The 24,707-nt window shown below is 41.1% G+C and overlaps 1 protein-coding gene across 1 annotated transcript; it reads right to left on the bottom strand.

Annotated features, from left to right (window-relative positions):
• Nucleotides 1-1,011: 1,011 nt before the first annotated feature.
• On the bottom strand, nucleotides 1,012-24,624 carry TPMT (thiopurine S-methyltransferase). Its single transcript, XM_032647313.1, has 9 exons — nucleotides 24,477-24,624; nucleotides 19,212-19,395; nucleotides 18,084-18,176; nucleotides 14,049-14,181; nucleotides 10,625-10,677; nucleotides 9,886-9,960; nucleotides 5,506-5,591; nucleotides 2,388-2,432; nucleotides 1,012-1,728 (listed from the first exon to the last, which is right to left on the bottom strand). The coding sequence occupies exons 2-9, from the start codon at nucleotides 19,349-19,351 to the stop codon at nucleotides 1,616-1,618; spliced, it is 738 nt and encodes a 245-aa protein (XP_032503204.1). The 5' UTR covers nucleotides 19,352-19,395; nucleotides 24,477-24,624; the 3' UTR covers nucleotides 1,012-1,615.
• Nucleotides 24,625-24,707: the final 83 nt, after the last annotated feature.

Below are 24,707 nucleotides of genomic sequence, written 5' to 3'. Positions count from 1 at the left end.
TGTGGTCAGTGGCTGACTCCTGTGCAAAGGACCACGTGGCAGAGGGGGGGAAATGGAGACCCAGCTCAGGGTGGTTACAGCAGAGAGGAGGGGGCGGAGGGCGACAGGCTGAGGAGTCTGGGGGAGGGAGTTAGTGCTTAGGCACATGGACTGCTGGTTTTGCACGTGTGGGAAGACATGCCACATACATGCAGTTGAGAAGGAACCCCAGAACGAGTCCAATGACACAGTTACATCTCAGATTGTACCTGACAATGACCAGAGAAAGGAAGAGAGCAAGCCACATAGAAGCATCTCAGTCCAGGAGGAGAGATGCAACCTTTGAACAGAGAAGGAGCAGACTGTAGGCGCTTTAGCATGGGCTTGTGAGCTCACAGGAGCAAAAGCTTGCTACCATTACGAACCTGAATCCCTCCTGGGTTGGTGGGCTTTGAGTTTCAGGCAGCCTCCGGGCACCTCCTTAACAGGCAGATCTCCATCACCTGTGTGGTTCCTTGGACCCAACCTGGGTTCTGGTCTCCAGCTTTGCTCTCCCCCAAGGGCACCTGGTCTTCCAGCACCCACTCTGACCACCTATCTAATTTCACAACTCATGCCCCACGTGCTTGGCTTCAGGGGTGAGGGATTTGGTGGGGAGGGGAAAGTGGTGCAGGCTCGAAGGTTTTGAGCACACACAGAAAAATGAGCTGGAGATGTATGGTTGAAAGTGAGAAGCTGGAGATTTCAAAGTTTCTGAAATTTTCATAAACACACAATGAAATAATTTCTATAATACACACCATCCCATTAACATGAGCTAAACAATCTAAATCATTTAAATATTAGGTAGTGCAGTAAGAAAGGAATGTCTGATTTATCAAAATGTGATTTTTAATGAAAAAATGAAAAGTTCTGAATCTAAACTTTCATAATGAACAGACATGAATCCAGCCCTAAGTACACTGCACTTCGTAAGACTATCATTTAAACAAGATTAAATTACGAGAAACAAAAAACTGCCAAACAGAAAACAACTTTTAAAAATAATTTCTTTTTACAGTTTGGGAACAATATTTTTTCCATATAGATTGGTTAATTTCATTAATTTAAAAGTTTATTTCTTCATTCTGTCATATATAAAATTATATAAGGAGAAAAAAATGTGAAAAGGAGTGCTAGGATTGAGTACAATATGAGGGTTTACAGTAAAAATTAATGTTTATATAATGTCTTAGACCATTATCTTTTACCTTGGACCCCATTAAAGTGTTACATTTACTCAATGGTTCTAAATTTCATAAAGAATGCCAATGTTTCTGTCTATTATATTTAAGTTATATGCATTATATTTTTCTTTTATTCTTTAATTATACAAGTAATACATGCTGATTGTAAAAAATTCTTGCAATCTGTAAGTAAGACACACAGGTATAATCGTTCGCCCCCCAATCACAGTCTCTTTTCCAAAGTACATGTTTTTTTTCCTAAAAAGTTATAAGCATTTTTGAGCAAAGATCTGTGATGTGATTTGTGAAGAATTTTTTTCCAAAAGTCACCTATTATATTTTCATGCCTTGGCACAATTTTCAATTGCTCAAAAACATGTTGATATTACTTGCTTCTATTTACATCTCATTTACTTTTCTATAAATAGATATAACTTTTCAATAATGTAGTCAATTCCCCAATTTTTATGTACTTCTTCAAAAGCATCAACCTTCTCCAGACAATGAATATTGCACACTGAACCTGAAACAAAAACAAAGTGTGACAAGTTAAAACTTTATGAAGAATGCAACCAGTTCTAAAAACATATCAGATGATTTTTATTTTTATTTATTTATTTTTTTTGCGGTACGCGGGCCTCTCACCGCTGTGGCCTCTCCCGTTGCGGAGCAGAAGCTCCAGACGCATAGGCTCAGCGGCCATGCCCCACGGGCCCAGCCGCTCCGCGGCATGTGGGGTCCTCCCGGACCGGGGCACGAACCCGTGCCCCCCACATCGGCAGGTGGACTCTCAACCACTGCGCCACCAGGGAAGCCCCTCAGATGATTTTTAAAAGAGTGTGCACTGAAGATCTTTTCTTTCTTTTTAACGAACATGGGGAAATAAATATTAAGGGTAAATTTTCTGCGCTCTGAATTGTTATTATCACTTATAACTCCTAAGAGCTAAAATAAACATACCATCTCTCTAGAAGAATTCAGATGTCTTTAACATAAGCATACCATTTAGCTAAAAAGTCCTATTACAGAGATGGGTTCCTTTTTTGGATATAATAGTCTCCAATTAACAGGCTTCTGACTTTTAAATTTTATATACTTCTAGATATTAATAGTTTGCTAACAGCTCAAAACAGTTAACTGTTGACTTTATTTCAAAAGTTACAGCACATGTCTGTAACTTACCAAACAATGTTTTAATTTCAGCATCTGGAACGTAAAATGGTGGACCTAAGTAAAAGAGAAACATGGTGAAGAATAAATTCTAATAGATCTAATTGTAAAGAGAAATAAATTCTCAGGGCCCACTTCTCAGCTTATTTCCAATGACCTTGGTATACACATTCCATACATAACTCAATTATCCAAATAGGTGAGGATGTGACAGGTTCTTCTGCTTCTTCTTTTGCACATCTGATACCAAAGACTGGCTTACTGAGGGGACTGGTAATGTTAGATGCCCATCTCCAGCTTACATGAGATGGCTGAGTCAGCTGGAACTTGGGAACAGGAAAATCAGAGTGGAGTTCATGAACAAATTTCCTTGGGGCTTCCTGCTTCCAGGGTAGAGATTTTCTACCACTCCTTCACTTACCCTCATCCTACAAACTCTGCCCACTTTTCTGTGGGCCATTTACTTTAGAAGAAATAGCTTCTGCCCCTTCCTAGAAGGGAATTCTTAGCCTCCACCCCAGACAAGGCCTGTTCTATCTTCTTCCTACAGGCCCTTCCTTAGGCCTACTGTTCAGGAAGGGAACTTACATCACATTCACAGAGTTGACATCTGTTTCCCTTATTTTCTATTTCCATCTGATTGTCCCAGACTTAATTATGGACACTAGGTCTCATCTTTTAATGAGTTTTTAAGATCTGACTTATTCAAACAGAAAAAAATACTAACACAGATATTTATAAAACAAAGCACTTTTTTTAAAAGGCTCAATTAAAAAGCAAATAGGGTATTTTTACAAATTAAAAGTATATGTACTTCGTTTTCACTTCTTCCTGAAAAGCCACAACTTAAAGATCAGGCTTTGCAACAAAAACAATAAAATACCTAGGAATAAACCTACATAAGGAGACAAAAGACCTGTATGCAGAAAACTATAAGACACTGATGAAAGAAATTAAAGATGATACAAATAGATGGAGAGATATACCATGTTCTTTGATCAGAAGAATCAACATTGTGAAAATGACTCTACTACCCAAAGCAATCTACAGATTCAATGCAATCCCTATCAAACTACCGCTGGCATTTTTCACAGAACTAGAACAAACAATTTCTCTATTTGTATGGAAACACAAAAGACCCCAAATAGCCAAAACAATCTTGAGGAAGAAAAACGGAGCTGGAGGAATCAGGATCCCTGACTTCAGACTATACTACAAAGCTACAGTAATCAAGACAATATGGTACTGGCACAAAAACAGAAATATAGATCAATGGAACAGGATAGAAAGCCCAGAGATAAACCTAGGCACATATGGTCACATTAATTTTGATAAAGGAGGCAAGAATATACAATGGAGAAAAGACAGCCTCTTCAATAAGTGGCACTGGGAAAACTGGACAGCTACATGTAAAAGAATGAAATTAGAACACTCCCTAACACGATACACAAGAATAAACTCAAAATGGATTAAAGACCTAAATGTAAGGCCAGACACTATCAAACTCTTAGAGGAAAACATAGGCAGAACACTCTATGACATAAATCACAGCAACATCCTTTTTGACCCACCTCCTCGAGAAATGGAAATAAAAACAAAAATCAACAAATGGGACCTAATGAAACTTAAAAGCTTTTGCACAGGAAAGGAAACCATAAACAAGATGAAAAGACAACCCTCAGAATGGGAGAAAATATTTGCAAATGAAGCAACTGACAAAGGATTAATCTCCAAAATTTACAAGCAGCTCAGGCAGCTCAATATCAAAAAAACAAACAACCCAATCCAACAATGGGCAGAAGACCTAAATAGACATTTCTCCGAAGAAGATATACAGATTGCCAACAAACACATGAAAGAATGCTCCACATCATTAATCATTAGAGAAATGCAAATCAAAACCACAATGAGATATCATCTCACACCAGTCAGAATGAATGGCCATCATCAAAAAATCTACAAACAATAAATGCTGGAGAGGGTGTGGAGAAAAGGGAACCCTCTTGCACTGTTGGTGGGAATGTAAATTGATACAGCCACTATGGAGAACAGTATGGAGGTTCCTGATAAAACTAAAAATAGAACTACCATACAACCCAGCAATCCTACTACTGGGCATATACCCTGAGAAAACCATAATTCAAAAAGAGTCATGTACCACAGTGTTCACTGCAGCTCTATTTACAATAGCCAGGACATGGAAGCCACCTAAGTGTCCATCGACAGATGAATGGATAAAGAAGATGTGGCACATATATACAATGGAATATTACTCAGCCATAAAAAGGAACGAAATTGAGTTATTTGTAGTGAGATGGATGGACCTAGAGACCGTCATACAGAGTGAAGTAAGTCAGAAAGAGAAAAACAAATACCGTGTGCTAACACATATATATGGAATCTAAAAAAAAAATGGTTCTGAAGAACGTAGGGGCAGGACAGGAATAAAGACGCAGACATAGAGAATGGACTTCAGGACACAGCGAGGGAGAAGGGTAAGATGGGACAAGGTGAGTGAGTGGCATGGACACATATACAGTACCAAATGTAAAACAGATAGCTAGTGGGAAGCAGCCACATAGCACAGGGAGATCAGCTCTGTGCTCTGTGTCCACCTAGAGGGGTGAGATAGGGAGGGTGGGAGGGAGACGCAAAAGGGAGGAGATATGGGGATATATGTATATGTATAGCTGATTCACTTTGTTATAAAGCAGAAACTAACAAGCCATTGTAAAGCAATTATACTCCAATAAAGATGTTAAAAGAAAAAAGGTCAGGCTTTAATGTTCAAACATTTAAATGAATCCAGAAGAAAACATCCCTTCTACACGTTCAAAACAAATACAGTTATTTTTAAAATGCAATAAATTATAAAGTTCCAGAAATTAAAAACAGCAATAGTTTAGAGATTTTCCTGCACACCCCTACCTCCCCACGTCCACGTCTCACCCCATCCTCCTATGAGGATGTATTTGTAGGCATCAGCCCAATACATCCCATCCCCACCACCATGGATGACACAGACTGCGTGTATATCAGCAGTATGCCTCACAGGAGAAAATAATGCTATCCAAGTCATAGAATTAAATCACGAAACAAGGCAACTGGAAAAAAGAACAAGAAACTTTACCTGCATGTTTAGTTGGATCGTAAGAAAAAACAGACAAGAGGTACTGAAACCCAGTTCTTGTTAGGGACAATATTATATCTGCATAGCTGAAAAGAACATTGAAAGGCATGTGTTACATTTCTTTACAAAGAACGAGAGGCAGGGAGGGAAGCCAGCTTTTCCTTTCATCTCTATTACTGAGTTTAACTCTCCTAAAAAATCACATGAAGTAGATTCTCATTCTAAAAAGCTAGAAATGGGCTCAGCAAGTGACGTTACCTGCCTAAGCTGGGAAATAGCGAAGGATGGGAACCCAAAGGAGGCCTGGCTCTGGAGCCCATCAGACCCTAAGATGTCAAATTAAGCAGAACAGAGGCTCCTTCCAACGTGATGTGGTCCCCGGAGGCCCATCAGCTTTGAATGTATATTTCCTGAAGCACTGCCAGCTTTGGGGCAGTGGTTCCTAGACCAGGCTGGTATCAAGATTACCTGGGCACCTGCTGGAAGAAGAGATGCTCGAGCTTCATTCTTCCCAAGACTGAGTCAGTAGGTTTGCTGTGGGGCCTGGGATGCTGCAGCTTAACAAATATCCTGGATGACGGGGTCATCACCGGGGCACGAGTAAGAGGTACAAAACACAGTCCCTTTCCTCTCTTTAGTTGGAGAGAGAGAAGACTAATAAACAAGCCAAAATTCAAGGTACTATGACATTACAGCTCTGCACGGGTGGCATAAACCCTGAGTGCTACGGCGACTACCCTTTGGAGTAGGTGTCCTGAGGAGCAGGTGATGCCACTTCCCAGCCGTGTCTGATGGGTTCAGAGTGGGGACCTGCCCTAACAGGGCCCATCAGCAGACAGACCAGGAGCCAGACCTGGGTCTGGTACAGAATGACAAGTTGGACCAATCAGATGACTCCACTGGGAAACTGAGTTAAGAGATCCAAAGAGGAGCTGCTAGTTCGCTGTGGTCATTGGACCAAACGCTGGAGTTTCTGTGCTGGGTGGAGGCTGGAGCAGAGGAAGCTGAGTACTGAGGTAGGAGGGCAGAGGAGGCATGCACAGGGAGGTAAGAGGCCATGAGAGACAGACAGACAGACAGAGGTGGACGAGCTGCACAGCTCTGAGTGAGGAGCCTTGGCTCTTTCCACGGGGTCCGGCTGTGCTGCCATCCCTGTCCAGAGCCCTGGGAGAAATCAGGGAGGCTGTCCTGCATGGGGGTTAGGAGTACGGACTCTACAAGGTCCCCGAGCTCAAAGTCCAGCCCCTCCACTTACGGGCTATGTAAGCTTGACAAAGTCTTAACCCCTCTGTGCCTCAGTTTTCTCATCTGTAAAATGGGGATAAAACTAGTAAGCAACTCACAGGTGGTTGTGAGAATTCAATGAGTGCACACACATAAAGTGCTTAGAACACTGCCTGGTACGTGGTAAATGCTCGGGTCAGTAGCTTATTCCGTTAGCATCCTCAACATAAACTCCCTTAAAACTTGAGCTGGCTTGAGCTGGTCACTCTTCCTTGCAAGTGAAAGAACCAGACCTAAGCAAACTTCTGAGCAGAAACCTTTACTTTTTAACTTTAGATTCTTCTTAAGAAAGGAGGGACTTGCTGTCCCGATGAAGTGATCAGTCAGACAGGTTTGGCAGGGTTTCAGAGGACTCACAGGCATCCTTCCTCTTGGAATGCGGACTTTCTCTGTCAACCAGCCTCAAAAAATTCAGAAAAATGAGAGGTATGATTGATGGTAGGCAAGAAACCTGAGAGTCACAGCAGAAACCACATACATCCGTTCTCGCCCATGTGTGATCTCAGCAGGAGACACGCCGTAGTGATGGCAGGACTGGGAAAAAGCACTAAGTACTGTAAATGCTAAGATAAAGTCATTTATCTTCCTAATGGCTCAAAATAAGCAGTTATTCCGGAAACAAAGGCCAAGGCATTCTTGGGGCTGTGACAAGACACACACACACACGCGCGCGCGCCTGGAAGGGGAGGAAAGAGAATAGGGGGACCAGGAAGACAGAGTCTGTGACCAAACTAGAACTAGATTCTCCAAGAGCTCTGGAGGGGCCTCATGACTCTTTCTTACCATGAACTAAACAGTTCAGAGGCCACTTAGATGGCCTTTATTTCTAGGAGAGAGGAGGCAATGGTGGCTGGTGGGAAACAGTATATTTTCCTTGCTTTGAGTCAGGTTTGTTTTCACTCATTTACTCAACAAATATTTATTAAGCTCCTACTATGTGCTAAAATTTTATATACATATATTTATATTTATTATTATGCCAGATGATATCATTATCTATAAAAATTAAGCCAGATGGTGGAGAAATAACTGAACACAAGGTGCACGGTCTGTAGAGCGAGCTTTGTGATGTCGGGTTTGCTCCCCACTGCCTTGGGGATCTGAGTGACGCAACCAAAGCCTGCAGAGAGACTAACCTCGAGGAAGAGGGTAGACAACCTTAGGAAGCGGGGAACACCTACGATCTTAGAGACTCAGCAGAACTGAGTTTAGTGTATAAATGTGGTGTTCTATGGAGACGCAGAAGTCACAGGTGGTACTTTTGAGTTGATGACGGACACTGATGTCACAGGGAAATGCCGAGCAGACACTGGATATGGGATGTGGGTGTTTAGGAGAAAGAACAGAGCTGGAAATACAGAAACAACAAGGGCCAATACCATGCGTGACTTGTTCAGTTATTTCCCCAACATCATGTGTATTTAGACATAGTACGAGCTTAATGTGTATTTGTTGAATACCAGAACAAAAGTAATAGGAGAACTGAAGCAATCTTTGAAGGAGCAAGTACAGGAGAGAGGACAGCACAGCCGTGCTGAGGGTGGTCCCTCCGGGAATGATGACTTCTAGGCATGTGAGGAAGGTGAGGGTCCCAGAGAAGAGAGAAAGGAGGAAGGTGTCAGAAAGAAAAGGGAAAAAGGGGTGTGAATTATCACCAGAGGAAAATATATATTAAGAAGATGTGGAACTTCCCTGGTGATGCAGTGGTTAAGAATCCGCCTGCCAATGCAGGGGACATGGGTTCGAGCCCTGGTCCGGGAAGATCCCACATGCCACGGAGCAACTAAGCCCGTGCATCACAACTACTGAGCCTGAGCTCTAGAGCCCATGCACCATAACAAGAGAAGCCACTGCAAGGAGAAGCCCGCGCACCACAACAAAGAGTAGCCCCCGCTTGCCACAACTAGAGAAAGCCCTTGTGCAGCAACGAAGACCCAGTGCAGCCAAAAATAAATAAAATTAAATCTTTAAAAAAAAAAAAAAGAGGATGTGACAATGTCTAATTAAAATAAGATTAGGTTTGGCAACAAGCCTTACTCACCAAACAATTCTTTTTTTTTTTTGGCCCACGTGCAGCATGCGGGATCCTAGTTCCCCAACCAGGTATTGAACCCCCTGCGCCCCCTGCCATGGAAGCTCGGAGTCTTAACCACTGGACTGCCAGGGAAGTCCCAAACAATTCATTTTTAAAAAGAGAAATTTCATTTTGCTGATATGTTGAGTCTACCTCCATACAACGAAGTAATTCAGTATTTATGCGTTACACCCAAGTAAGGCTGTGAATGATATTTGGGTTGGAAAGTACACAGGAGGGGTCACATTTTACTCAGTATACTTTTGCATATTTTAATTTTATTTTCTAATAAGACCAGGTACAAAAGAATGGTCACCCAAAATATCTAGACCAAAAGCTCTAATACAATAGCAGCTAATATTTAAACAGTCATTTAGGGTCAACACGGCACTTGTTACACGTGTTATTTCTTTCCATTCCCACAACCGTGTGAGGGGGCCTAGTCATGGACGTGACTTTAAAGCCAAAGTCCTTGGGTTTTAATCTCAATTCTGTCACGTACTTGCTGCCGCACTTTGGACAAGTAACTTAACCTCTTTGACCTTAGTTTCCTCCTCTGTAAAATGGGAATAATGATAGCGTAATACCTCACAGGGTTGCTTGGTGGATAAATTGTGTTGTTTCACATAAGGTATTTTAAGAAAGCCTGGCACGTGGCAAGGAGTGAACAAGTATTACCTGGTACTCTCAGTGGAGGTGGTGAGGGTGGTATTAGTAGGAAAATTACAGTTTTGCAGAGGAGTAAACTAAGGTGTAGAGAAGTTGACTTCTTTGACCAGGGCAATACAGCTTAGAAGTGACAGAGCCACAAGCCTTGCACCCATGTCCCCGTGGCCAAATCCTATACTTTTTAGACAAAGATGCTATTGGATATAGGTCTTCTAATTCCAAATACAATAAGCTATTTCAAACCAGCAGAAGTCTAGTAATCTTCTGGAAACCAGAAAAAGTACAATATAGCAAATTAAGGAGGCTAAAAAAGGGGGGAAAAACAACATAATTAAAGGAGCCAAATCACTAACCGTTTGCGATCACCTGGATTAATAGCGACTAATGCTCCTCTATCCCAAATTCTGTCAAATTTGCCAATATTTGCTCTACCAGAAAGAAAAAGATAAAAAAATTTATGTAAGAAAAATAAAATCTTTAACAAGACAGTGTTCCCCATGGCACATGTCAGAACCTCACCAGCTGTTAAGGAACTGGGATCTCACATCTGCTTTTCCTCAGAGTCTCTAGGGATGTGCTGGTGTGTGTGTGTGTGTGTGTGTGTGTGTGTGTGTGTGTGTGTATGTAGCTGTCCATCTCCTCCTAGATCTAGGAGCTGGTGGCAGCAGCTTGGACTTGGGGGCACAAAGGAGGAACAAGGGACAGTTTGAGACAACTCTCCTCCCAGCCCCTGGAACAGGTATCAGGGACTTTTAGGAGATGAGCTCTCACCTCCATCCACACCCTGAAATGCATTTCTGTTACAGACACAGGTGTGAAGTGGAAGACACTTTCTTGCTCTCCCCTCCTTTTCCCTACCTTCCTAGGGTATAATAATTTTTCCAGAGCCTAGCAGCTACCCAAGGGCAAAGATATCAAGTGTGCAGACATACAGGCTGCAGTTAAAAATAACTGCAGAACAGAGACTCAAATCAGTGCTTCATGGGTGCTACTGCAAGGGAATGGGAGTGATAAAAAGACCCTCAGCCCACCCCAACATTGCCTAGCAAACACTCAAGTTTTTAAAAGTGCAGAGGTAGATATCAGTCCTACCTGGGAAGATCAAAAAGACTGCAACAGTACAATGAGATGTTCCCTGAAGAACTCTGCAATGAAAAAGTCAAGAAAAAAAAATCCACTTAATTAGGAGGTACTTGAATGGTCAAGGGAAAAAAAAGAGGGGCAAAGCAGCACATGGGTGGTAGAGAAAGAATGTGTAATTAAACATAAAGAACATAGTTTCACGGCAAACAATTTTTTTAGACATCTTACTTAAAATTTTTATTTTGGGGGGACTTCCCTGGTGGTCCAGTGGCTAAGACTCCACGCTCCCAGTGCAGGTGGCCCGGGTTCGATCCCTGGTCAGGGAACTAGATCCCACATGCCGCAACTAAGAGTTCACGTGCTGCAACTAAAGATCCTGCATGCCGCAACTAAGACCCGATGCAGCCAAATAAATAAATAACATTATTTTAAAAAAACACTAATCTATAAAAAATATAAATTTTTATTTTTTTAATTTTGAAATAAATATGGACCATGCTGCAGAGAATTTATAGAATAAAGAAAAAACCTGCATGCCACCCTCTGAGGACAGTGATTTTAATCATTTTGGTGAATCCCTCTCCATCTTTCCCCCCCTCACTTCCTGCACCTTGCAACCTATGCAAATATTTTTATAACTGAAAATAAAATACAATTTTACTGAAAATAATTTTTAATGGGACTTTTTAAAATTAAAAACCTATATGGGGTTCTTTTGGATCAACTCAAAAAGGAAAATCAGATTGGTTAATCCTGAAGATCAGTTAACTATTACTCATTTTGGAGCTTGTTATGTTTTAGCAATGTTTACTTTAGCAAAATCCTAATATTTTGACACCCCAATGACAAGTATACACATCAATCAATTACCAGGCAGACTGAGAGAGAAAGGGCAGACATTTTAAAAGTTACTCATGAAGGGCTTCCCTGGTGGCGCAGTGGTTGGGAGTCCGCCTGCCGATGCAGGGGACACGGGTTCGTGCCCCGGTTCGGGAGGATCCCACATGCCGTGGAGCGGCTGGGCCCGTGAGCCATGGCCGCTGAACCTGCGTGTCTGGAGCCTGTTGCTCCGCAACGGGAGAGGCCACAACAGTGAGAGGCCCGCGTACCGCAAAAAAAAAAAACAAAAAAAACCAAGTTACTCATGAAAAGTGCAGTTGTATTGACTCCCCAGTGTCCTCTCTTTCATTCACTGACTGATGAGCATTTATTTCCTGAGCACCTTGTAGACAGGACTAGCCCAAGTTCTAGATACTGCAGTGAATTTGACAGTCTCTGACCCCAGTGAGGACAGCCTGCTGGAGCAGAGAGGTGCGGGAACAAAGAACCATCACGGTACAGAATGGGCTGTACTGTTCTGGTTGTGTGCCCAGAACTGTGGGAACACAGTAGATGGAGCAGGGAACTCACTGCCCGAGCACCAGGAAAGGCAGAACAAAAGGTGGCCGAAGAACTGGCTGGATGCATCTGCTGACATCACGGGTATGGGAGGTGAGAAGTCTGGGAGGTGGGGGGAGGAGCAGTGTAGGAGATGTACTTCAGGATGTGAAAATGTTGGATTTTATTCTGAAATAAGGTGCAACAGAGGTGGGTGGGCCTTTGAAGACCAGTCTGGAAGCACAGTGGGGGTCAGCCCTGAGAGGAAGGGGTCGGGAGGCAGGGAGAACAGCCCGTGAATCTTAACCTTGGCTGCAGACTGGAATCCCCCAGGAGCTTTAAATAGACCTGATGCCAGGCCCCATCTCTAGAGGTTCTGACTGAATTAGCTGGAGGCAAGGCCTTGGCACTAGGAATTTTAAAAGATCCACAGATAATTTCAAATGTGCCACCAGGGCTGAGAACCACTTCCTCCAAGGAGTCTGGAAGAGGGCTAGCCTCTCCGGACTGAGCAAACAGCACTTCTTAGATGATCTCAGAATGGAGTGGGAGGAAGCTGTAAAATAAAGTCCTATCAAGTTTCCTAGTGACCTGAGCAATTAATTTCAATATCTAGAAAAGAGAGTGCTTTGCGAGAGACCGAATGTACAGACGGATGGTGGCCAGACCACATCTGGTAAGAGCTCGGACCCATAACCTCTGCATCAACTAGCCAGGGAAGCCTAACCACAGCCTTGCAGGACGTGGTCAGTGACTGCCAGCCTCCCTGATTTTTACGCCTTCCCTCCACCCCTACGCCTCTCTTCTAGCTCAAAATCAAATACGCTTCCCAAACCAATCACAAGGGATGCCACTTCTAGTTAGCCAACAGCGCCAGAAGCCTTCGCATTTTTCTCTAGAAAGCTTTCCTACCCGCCCCGCCAGGCTTTGAGCCTCTGACAAATTCAATTGGCGACTCCCTCTGAATTGACAGCCTCTGCTTGTTCTCATTTGGGTGGTCTCTGTTTATTTCCACATTATTACCCCAAGCTAGCGAAGCAGTTCCACTGGATCATTCTGGTCACAGGAGGAGGACAACTCCCAAATCTATCATTTCCAGCCCAAATGCTTGGCGCACGCTTCAGAGACATTTGCCAGTTATCCCTTCATCATGCCACAGGTCTTTTCAACTCACCTCCAGAACAAAACTCATTTTCTCTGCTCTTCAACTTGCTTCTCCTTTATTCTCTGCTATCCAACCAGTCATCTGAGCTGGAAATGTGAACTCACCACCCCCTGGATTCCCACTCAATTAATCACTAAATCCTCCCAGTTTGACACCCTAAACATCATTTTAATCTATCTGTTCCTCTAAGTGCCCCATCACTCTCGTGGTGCAGCCCTTCAGGATCTCTTTCCTGGACCACTGCTCACAACCTCCTATCGGGTCTCTTTGCCAGGAGGCTACTGCCCTTCAAGCTCACTTCCCTTGAGGCCACAAGGGTGGTCGGTTACAAAAGAAAATCTGGCTGTGTCACGTTCAGGTACCAGCTTTACAGGACATCTGGACTGGATGACCTGACTCTCTGCCTGTCCTAGCCCTATCTGTCACCACACTTCAGGAAGCTCCCCCAGGCTGAGTTAGGAAACATTCCTCGCTGTTCCCTTAATACCCCGTGTCATTACACTTCGCTCCATGTATGACAAACAGCCTCCTCTGTTTCTCTTCTCTCCTAAGCTAAGCCATTCTTTAGGGCAGAGACTGTGTTTTCATCTCTTCAGTGTCTTATGCAGGGTGTGGCACAAGACAGGTTCTCAGAAACACCTGTTTCTATATTAAAAATCAAACAAACCCAAACCAAAATCACGACAAATAAGCTTTGACCTTGGCTTTTATATATATTTGTTCACACCTAGCTACTGTCTATCTTTTTATGCTCCTTACACTGTATAATATCCAGGTGAATCTGGTGATAAAGTGGGGTCATCTGACACTTGTATAGTATCCTCACTTACTCATGCTGAGAAAAACCTTCTGGGGGTATGGAAATAACTATTTACCAAAATCAAAACACACCTTGAATACTTTGGCTCCAGGAATTTCCATAATTTGTTCTTCTGAGTAAGAAAGATTCTGCTCCATAAAAAATTCCCGTATCCCAAGTTCACTGATTTCCACACCAACTACACTGTGTCCTCGGTCTGCAAACCTGCATAAAATCATATAATTACACTTAATTTTTTATTTCAAATACAGTACTAAGTAAAAGGATATGTACCAATAAGCATACATTTTCCTTAATTTTAAGGGATTTATTTGAATTCAGACTCACAACGTTTCACAGAACATGTAGATACACAGAAAGTGGATCTATATATTCTCAAACCTTATGCTATGCGGAATTCTGAAAAAATGATTTATATGACCTTAGGAAAAATTTAACAGTTTGGAAAATTATACCTTAACATGTTGATTTACTACAAATGGATTTGACTGGAAGAGTTTCTGATTTAAAAGCATCCTATGAATTAGATATGCTTTTCAAGTTCTCTAAATCAGCTCTGTCCATTAAAACTTTCAGTGATGATGGAAAAATCTATACCTGTGTTGTCCAATCCAGCAGCCACTAACCACATAGGCTATTGAGCCCTTGAGACGTGGCTCGTGTGACTTAGTTTAAACAGCCACATGGGGCTGGTAGATACCGTACTGGAGCACTCGGCTCTAGGACATTATCATCCATTTCTATAATAATCTTATAATTTCCACTTACACTAAACCCTATCCAAAAATTTATTTGATTACCATACGTAAAAGCTTACCGGTATTTTTCTGGTAAGGTTTATAATTACAGAATTCAGTCTTGGGATCTTAGACTTCAAAGAAAACAGCACTAGTGGCACAAATACCCAGGTACAGTATTGATTTTATGTTACATTAAATAAACACATAAGTCAGTTATGCAACATATGCTTTTTTTTTTTTTTTTTTGCAGCACGCGGGCCTCTCACTGCCGTGGCGTCTCCCATTGCGGAGCACAGGCTCCGGACGCGCGGGCTCAGCGGCCATGGCTCACGGGCCCAGCCGCTCCGCGGCATGTGGGATCTTCCCGGACCGGGGCACGAACCCGTGTCTCCTGCATCGGCAGGTGGACTCTCAACCACTGCTCCACCAGGGAAGCCCAACATATGCATTTTTAAAAATCACACACCATGCAAAATCATGCAGTAAAAATCATGAGGCTTATGGGGAAAATGGGGGCTGGAGTACACATTGAACAACTTTGTCCTAATGGAGTATATTCAGCCATAAACAACTGAAATCTTGCCATTTATGACAACACAGATGGACTCTGAGGGCATTATGCTAAGTGAAATGAGTCAGACACAGACAAACAGCTTATAATCTCACTTATATGTGGAATCAAAAGAAAACAAAAACCAGAAACAAGCTCATACATACAGAGACCAGATTGGTAGTTGCCAGAGGCTGGGGGTGAGCAATGGGTGAAATGGGTGAAGGAAGTCAAAAGGTACAAATTTTCAGTTATAAAATAAATAAGTCATGGGGATGTAATGTACAACATGGTAACTATAGTTAGTAGCATTGTATTGCATATTTGAAAGTTGCTAAGAGAGTAGATTTTAAAGTTCTTATCACACACAACACTATGTAGTTCTGTAACTATGTATTGATTAACTAGATTTATTGGGGTGATCATTTCGCAATATACGTATATACAAATATCAAATCATTATATTGTACACCTAAAACTAACATAATGTTGTATGTCAATTATACCTTAATTTTTAAAAAGGTTTTTTTTTTTTTAAGAAAAAGCTGCTGCACGTTTGCCATAACTCGTCTCTGTGAATCAGGATTTTCTCAATAATATGTAATTAAACAGTATTTAGAAATAAAATGGATTAAATAGTACTTAAGAAAAAAGAAACTTAGTGCCACATTAAAAAGAAAAAAGACAAGAACCTAACAGACATGGTGGCACAGTTTTACATGTTAAATGGTTACAAAATATATAAATACTACAACATGGCACTTTACCTTGAGAGAGACCTGAAGTTTACTTGTAGACTTGTAGGCGTTGGAAGGGCTGCAGCTTTTAAGTTATTGTAAAGTAACGGAAGGGGGATTATTGGCAGCCGTGGAAAGTTCCAACACTGGCTGTGGATGGAAGCAAGTGGCTCACAGCACACCGAGGTGAACTGAGGTATCGGGGAGATAGTTGAGGTTTGTGCATGGGTGCATTTTGTCTATTTGTACACGGTTTAGTAGAGCTGGGTGTTTCACCTCATGTTTCTTGCAGACAAAATTACATATAAGCAGATGTGAAATTCAAACCATGCTCAAATTGTTCCTTAATGTATTAGTGGAGTTAGAATGCAATTAGCATTTTCAAAACAATTGAATAATAGCAGAACTGATGGTACCTATTCCCTACACAAGAGGACACACTTTCAATGTGGTCAGAACATGAACTGTTTATAGTTCTAAAACGTACATATTAATAACTTGTCTTTCACATTTCCTGGGAAATTTGTAAGTTAACATACATGGAATATTTTTTTTTATTCTCCATACATTTTTTGTAGTTATAAAATATAAACAAAAAAGTTGCCCAAACCAGCTGCATGGACTTTTACTTCTACTCAACATATGGAAAAATGAACCATAGCCTACTAAAGACTGGCATAGGCTGGATTCTACTGGAATATACTGTCCTAAAAGAAACCCAAAACCTAAGGAAATGTCTTAAACATTTTATGTTAATGCTTTTGGGCTTCAGCTCATAGTTTATTTATTCACATCTGATATCTGTATAGACCTTAATAAACAAATTTGTTACATAAGTGAAAAATCCTCTAATATAATAACTTTTATACAATTACAGTAGCTTAGTTCTGGCATTTTTATTACAAAGGACTTTAGACCCTAAATCTTCAACAATCACATTTAATTGGCTGTTTCATAATACCATTTTCTAACCTTGTATCAAAGCCTCTGCTAGAACTAGATTGTTATCACTTATGACACAGCAATAAGACAATCTGCTCATAGAGTTAATGTTTTTCTTGCAGGTAGTTTGCAAAGTAATTCTTTCTTCTGCTTCAGTGAGTTGGTTAGGATATAATGTTCTCAATTTCGTGGCCACCCTAGAATCTTAAGCCACAGCAGCCACTCACAAATGCTCTCAGCTACAAGTTGAGGGAGCAGGGGACTGGCTGCAAAAATGCCACCATCCCCGCTCAGAAATCCACTCCCAATGCACACATGTTCTGTAGTTTGCCCACCTGTATTTATGTAGGGCAGAGAGCATTTTTAAGTTACTATATTTTTCATTTACTAATCATTTTCATATATTTTATTTTTCTTTCCTGCATGACGATCAAAGTTCTCAACGTTCAAGCTTATACAAGCTTATGTCTTGGCATGTACGATAGCCTCTGTACATTATCATTACAACAAATTCTGTATAGGAAACGATTGCCAGGTTTGTGACTTTAGGGTAACCCATAGTGACAGTGGCTTGTGAATTAAAGTGAATTCTCACAAGAGAGAATTACTCACAAGAAATACTTTCTTTATCACTGGTTTTATTAGCAATGATTCATGAAAACAAAACCTCCTATGTGCTCGTAGAGGGACGGGAGAGTTGAGCTGAACTGTGGACTATACACGGTTTTGCCAAAAAGCTGTAATTCATTTTGAGCTTTTCTGTCCACCTCTATTTAAAATACCTAAAATTAACTTAGTTACATTCCAAAACCACCTACAAAAACTAAACCACCACAAAGATGAAGGAAATTTAAGAGGGAAGGCTGGTCCCATCCTCTGCCTCCCCCACCACTTTGGTTGTAGACTAATTCTTTTGCTTAGAAACTCAATACAGAAAGACTAGTTCTCCCCTCTGTTTCTGCACTGTCTTCCTGTTTGAGAGTATTACCTCTATGAACCCATCAGTATTAGTCTACTAAAAATATAGAATCCCTGTGCATTTCCTGAGAATGGAATTTTTTAAACTTACATCCTATTATTCACCCAAAGTGTTTACCATCAAGACAAGAAAGTACGTTCATGCTTATCTGCTCATACCATTTCATCTCAACTGCTTTTCCACAAAGAGGAAAAAACACCCTCAGTTCTTTCGCGCCTTTAAGAAAAGTATCCAAATGCTTCTTTAATAGCCTGGGGAGGAAAAAAAAATTGTTTGTTTTAATTAGCCCAAGACACAGAGGAAAGGACTACAATTTTACAATGCTAAGTACATTTCATGTATTACCTCACTTAATATTTCCCAACAACTTTATGAAGTAGGTAACATTATTCATTAAAATCTCCAGTTTATACATGAAGAAACAGGAAGGTTAAGCAACTTGCTCAGTCAGGTAACTGGCAAGCAGTTAACGTGACTCAAACCTGGGGCTTTCCTGATTAGTAATTAAACATAAAAAATTATTTTTTCCTTGTTTGATATGTTTTGAAAACGTATACGTGTGTGTGTGTGTGTGTGTGTGTGTGTCTTCTAAGGCCAGCTACATGACAGAGATAACTCATACAATGGTTCTAGGACCCCGACTACTACTTAGTGTGCAAATGTAATAATAATAATGATGTCCCCTGGGCAGTCAGGGTGGCTGCCTGGAAGAAGGAACATCTGTCGCGACCACTTTACTCAGCACTGACCCATCTTCATTGCTGCTGCTTCAAAGCCCACTACTACTACTACTATTACATTGCTTAGCATTCAGCTCACTGATTAATTTCTCTCAACTTCTCTTCTTCCACCATATAGATAATACTTTAACATTTGAACACATGCTATTGGAAAGCGAAGTCAGAACACCACCACTTTTCAGCATAAAGAGATGCCAGCATTAATATAACCTGAGCATCTGCATACGTATAAACGTGTATGCCCAACAAATAAATGTTATCGGGGATTAAAAAAAGGACATATTTCATAAATCTAAGATGTCATCAACTGTAAGTCACACCACTACTTATACTCCATGAGAAGAAATATCACTGCCAATTCACCTATGACATGCCACAGATGCATCCTGATTTCAGGGATGCTCCAATGTGAAAATCTAAAAATGTGCATCTTAAAATCAAATAATGGATATCTATATTATTATTTCTATTTCCAAAGTCAGTTTCTGATAGAGCATTTCTGTTATAGACCAACATTTGTTATAAAGAAACATAAACATTTCTTACTGATGTCCTCGTTCTTGGTGAAATGCAATTTTGTGATTCACCCACTTCTCTTGCCATTCTTCCAGAGTTAGCACTCGGTTTTTCTGTACCTCAGTGTTGGGGTACTCTTCAGCATCAAGTACTGCTCTTGTATTAGCCATGGTTTTGTAGATAGCTTTGACTCAGAAACAAATGTCTCCAATGCCTAAATGGAAAATGTTTGCAAGGTTGTCACTTAAGTGCATTTCAATTCTATTGATGAATGAAGAAAAAAACTATTATTCTCAGCAGTACGGCTTTTATTTTATTTTTTAATTAATTAATTAATTAATTTTTGGCTGTGTTGGTTCTTCGTTGCTGTGCACGGGCTTTCTCTAGTTGCAGCGAGCAGGGGATACTCTTCGTTGCGGTGCGCGGGCTTCTCACTGCAGTGGCTTCTCTTGTTGCGGAGCACGGGCTCTAGGCGCGCGGGCTTCAGTAGTTGTGGCTCGCAGGCCCTAGAGCGCAGGCTCAGTAGTTGTGGCACATGGGCTTAGTTGCTCCGCGGCATGTGGGATCTTCCAGATCAGGGCTTGAACCCGTGTCCCCTGCATTGGCAGGCAGATTCTTAACCACTGTGCCACCAGGGAAGTCCCAGCAGGATGGCTTATTTAAAAATATTTCAATATTCACGGAAAAGCTATACAAAAAATTACTTATCAGTGAATCTGATGGTAGAGGCATATCTCATAATACACATTAGGAAAGATCTTTAAATAAATTGAATTACATCTTAGAGTAAAAGAATTTAAGTTTAAAAAAAAGAGACAGGGCAAAAAAAAAAAAAACAGGCATTATAACTTTTGTAAGCTTAGAATCTTTCCTAGCATCTCACTCTTCAATTTTTAAAATTTCCTTTAATGTTTACTTCTTATTTTTTTAATCAATGTTATAATGCACACAATTCAGAGTTCAACAGAGCTATGAAAGCAGCAGTCCCCATTTCCAATGAGACAAACATCTTTAACTCTTTTAGCTGAATCTTGAAATATAACTCAAAATATAACTCAAATAGCATGCTTATTTTGTATCTTCTTAATTTTTTATTTCTAGGAAGCATCTAGAAAAGATAAGCATTTAGTCCTCTTTCAACTTCCCAACACACACACACCACCTTCTCATTTTTCCTATCCTTTCCATATAGGTATAGCATATTCGTGATTAAACATTTCAAGTTCACATTATTAGGACTAGGTAAATACTATTCACAGGTAAGCCATATAGAATTCTATGATTACTTTTCCTTTTCTGTACAACTTTTTATTCTGTAGTTAATAACTATCTGGCTTTTTCATTTATAAAATTTCCATATATTTATTACTAATTCAACTCTAAGTTCTCCCAATCTCCTGTCAATACACTCTCAATCTCTTGGCTTATCAGATATCCTATCAACGTCATCTCAGAGAATAGCCTTCTGACCTGGATGCTGTCTTCTCCTGGTACACAGCTAGCCTTCTGCGATCTTTATCTACCGCCATCCTGGAGCCTTCCTTCTTATCTTTTGATGAATCTCCTGTTTCCTTTATTGGCCATTTTCCTTTTCTTTGGTTACCACCCTTATATTGGTAAAATACAACCTTTGGCAGCTTTCTGAGGAAGAGTGCATGGGAGAAAAGGCTTTTGGCAATTTTGCGTGTAGAAAATGTCTTCACACTATTTATTCCCCATCCTCGATGTATAGTTTTGCTGGGTAAGAATTCTTAGTTAGAAAACATTTTCTCTCACAATTCTGAAGAAATCATTCCCTTGTCATCTAGCTTGTAGAGTTACTGCTTAAATTCAAAGACATTTGGATCTTGATATTTTCCATGTGGCCAATATTTTTCTCTCTCTCAAAGCTTTTCTTTGCCCCTTAGTTTTTGCAATTTCGTAATTCTATGCCTTATCCTGGGTCTGCTTTCATCCATCTGGCTGACTTCTTTTAATCTGGAAGCTCATATCCTTCAATTATGGAAAAATTCTTGAATTATTCAGATGATGATTTTGGTCCTTTTTTTCTATTTCTCTTTCTCGGACCCCTTTTTATGGTTGTAGAAGCTCTTGACCCAATGCTCTAAATTTCTCATATTTTTTTCTATTTTCCAACTCTTCATCGTTTTGTCCTATTCTCTGACAGCCCACCTTATTTTTATCTTTCTACCTTGCTATTTAGTTTTTCTTTTCTGCTCTCAAGTCTTTAATTCTCAAGAGCTCCTTTTTGTTTCTGATGTTCTCTTTTCATTTTATTTTGTTGTTACTTCATGTATAGAATGTATATAATGTTTTCTCTTATTTACCTGCATGGTCTGTTACTGAGTCATTTTTTTCTGTTGGTTTTGTCTTCTATCTTTCAAACTAGTGACTGTCCACAAATTCCTAGCAATTCTTATTATCTACTCACATTTAAGAGTAAATACCAAAAAGCTGATTATAACTTTAAGTTTGTGGATGGGGCTTATTGACTGTAAGCTTGTCTGTAGGATAATATGAATAGATATTATTTGGAAACTTAGATGTCATTATCTTTATTCTCTTTGGACTCATCAGACTTTCCATAGATGGACTTCCCAATTCCTGTTGAAAGTTTGAGTCCTTGGGACTATGGTTATATACTCACACGAGAAAAGGATAAAAGTGGGAAAGGGCCCCAGCATTCAGTTTGCCTGTGTTCAATTAATCCCCATATTTTTCAGTATGGTACTCCCATCCCCAGCTGTGAACTGTATCTTCCCAGTCCAAAGACTGTACCCTCTCCAGGGAATAAACCCCCCAAAGTCTGCTGGTGTGGTGAAGAAGAGATACTTGTTGCAGGGAATTGGGAAAGGGATCTGCGGACTTAGCCTTTTAGGAACCAGAATTTCAAGCAATCCTCCTAATTTCAACCATACCCTTCCATCTCCCTGAGGTACCTGGTGCCGCTAATTCCTGAGCATTGGGGGATTCTATAATGCAAATAGGATTGCTCATTGGCTTTCCCCATTGCTGGTTTAGAATTTAGCTTTCTTCAGTCTGCAAAATCCTTTATCACTCATCCATCTGCTTTCTAGTTTCAAATTTTTATTGCTTTTATCTTCTCTTCTGTCTTCCCTTTATGTCTTTAAAAATCCTACTGTTGTTTTGGTGGAGTTTCAGGAGGAAGCAAAAGTAGATGCACAGATTCAATATTCCTTATCTACCCTACAAGTTTGCATTTTCAAATAATTTTCTTATAGCTTTTTTTTTTTGGTATGGGAAAATGCACACAAAGGCGTTGACCTAAAGAAAAACACACAACATAAGAGTTGTGAGTTTCAATTTTATTCGGGGACCTTACTGAGGATGATAGCCTGGGAGAGAGCCTTTCAGATACCTCTGAGGCACTGCTCCAAATATATATGTTCCACATGTATAAGATTTTTTTTTTTTTTGACTAGGAGAAACATGTAGTCTAGCATACATTTTGGTAAAAGACTACTTTTTGTTTTGTTGGTTTTTTTTTTGCGGTACGCGGGCCTCTCACTGTTGTGGCCTCTCCCGTTGCGGAGCAACAGGCTCCGGACGCGCAGGCTCAGCGGCCATGGCTCACGGGCCCAGCCGCTCCGCGGCATGTGGGATCTTCCCGGACCGGGGCACGAACCCGTGTCCCCTGCATGGGCAGGCGGACTCTCAACCACTGTGCCACCAGGGAAGCCCCCAAAATATTACTTTTAATCACAAAGAACAGATACCTCAAGTTAATGATTTTAGTGATTTCTCTGTACAAGAAGATGCAAGAATCTGGGGCCATTGAAATTCTCCCTGAGGCATGCTATCTAGGGGCCATTTATACAAAACCCAGAATGCCTCACCCTTATTTTCCCTCCTGAAGTCCTAAATCGCCTGGGGTACATAACCCTCTGCAGGGGGTTGTGTTTTAACCCTTAGTATAACTGGTTGATGAGCAACATTCTTTGTTCTTTTTTTTCCCCCCTTTTACAAAGCGAACTGAGAAAAAAGGACATGTGAACATAACTGCAAATCTACCTGAAGGTATGAGGAAAATGTCTGTCCTTTCAACGTGAAATTTGTCATGTGAGGACGATACAACACAATAGTTGTAACATATCCTTTGAGTCGTTAGTGAAACTAATTTAGTTTGGATTACACTAGCAGGCTAATCTTGGTGGAGTTAATTTAATGATTCATCCATGAATCATTATTCATGGAAAAGCAGTTATTCAAGGAAAAGTTCCCTTTATGGCAAAACTTGGCTTCAGTGTGCTTAGGATTTAAGAAGGCACCTCTCTTGGAATTGGGAACACAAATTCACTTCCCAGCAAACTTTTGTTAACAAATGGCTTTTGCAAGGCCCTGATGATGTCAAGAGGTGATGCTCAGGGTTTTCTGAGAGGTCAGAGGGAAGTATCTGATGTATTGGGTACAGAAAAGCAATTAGAGAGTTGCAGTTTTCCCATTTCCACATTCAGCCAGAAACTTTGGAACCTGAACTTGAGCCTTCATAAACAGTTCTCTACTTAAAACAAAAGGGAAGCATAATTTTATCACTAAGCCAGGGCAGCCTGGAATTGTTCAACTCTACCCCTCTTACACAAACTTGAAATATAACTTAACATCATGACTATAACTTAATCACTTCTTAGGTGTTCTCATAGCTTCTCAACCTGTACTTAACTTGTCCACATCCTTTTCTGGGGAAATAAAAAGTTTCTTTCTACAAGCAAGATAAAAGTGCAAAATTATAAGCATCAGGAAAGGCAAATTTCACAATCATTCTTACCCATACACAGAAATAGCAGATGTGCTAGTTTGGTCGCCCAAGTTCTCCTTGGGTGGACTCCCAAGACTGGTTTCCTCCTCACCTTTTCAAAAAGCATGTTTCTGCTTTAGATTTATTTTAAAATTTTGGTAAATTGAAGAATAACTTCCCTAAAGTGCACACATTTTTAAGAGTATGGCTCAGTGAATTTTAATACATGCATACAACCTATGCAATTACCATGGAGCAAGACAATACTTACAGCATCCCAGTTCCCCTCACTGTCCCGGCAAGTACTTCTCTTTTCTTAAAATCAACAATACCCGACAATGCTTTGGGGTCACTTTAACCATGGACTCAGAAGGATCATTCACTACCTGATCTCGTTATTCCCCGTTCCAACTCGGCTCCCTGAGCCCATTTCAGGGCGCGGATGGCTGGGACGCCCCGTTCCGGAATCCGATCACACACTCACACCTAGCAAACGTCCCATTGGTCATCGCACCCTCTCTGCACCCGGCGGAGCCTACCTTGTGCGCTGTCCATCGCCTGCTGCTGGTTCTGGCGCTGCCGCGGGCCTCACCGGCTGAGTACCTAAGCCCCAGGCTCAGCCCTGCTATTGGACCCGCCCCTCCCGTGGCGCACAGACCCCGCCCCCCTCCACACGCTCCCCGGCTTGCTCAGCGGCGGAAATGGCCAGGGCGGGGCGAGTAGCGCGGCGAAGGCGAAGGCGGGGACCCTACTCCTCCCTCTTCCCGCCG

Source organism: Phocoena sinus, chromosome 11, assembly GCF_008692025.1.
Source record: "Phocoena sinus isolate mPhoSin1 chromosome 11, mPhoSin1.pri, whole genome shotgun sequence".
Lineage (NCBI taxonomy): Eukaryota > Metazoa > Chordata > Mammalia > Artiodactyla > Phocoenidae > Phocoena > Phocoena sinus.
This window is presented reverse-complemented; position numbering and strand designations above follow the sequence as displayed.

What these genes read in the sequence shown, in the direction of transcription:
- TPMT (XM_032647313.1), bottom strand. Translation starts at nt 19,351, where the DNA reads ATGGCTAATACAAGAGCAGTACTTGATGCTGAAGAGTACCCCAACACT. An exon ending in AGTCTTTTTGATCTTCCCAG is followed by an intron (nt 9,961 to 10,624) that starts GTAGGACTGATA and finishes TCTTTCTGGTAG; the next exon opens with AGCAAATATTGGCAAATTTG. An exon ending in TGAAATTAAAACATTGTTTG is followed by an intron (nt 1,729 to 2,387) that starts GTAAGTTACAGA and finishes TTTTTGTTTCAG; the next exon opens with GTTCAGTGTGCAATATTCAT.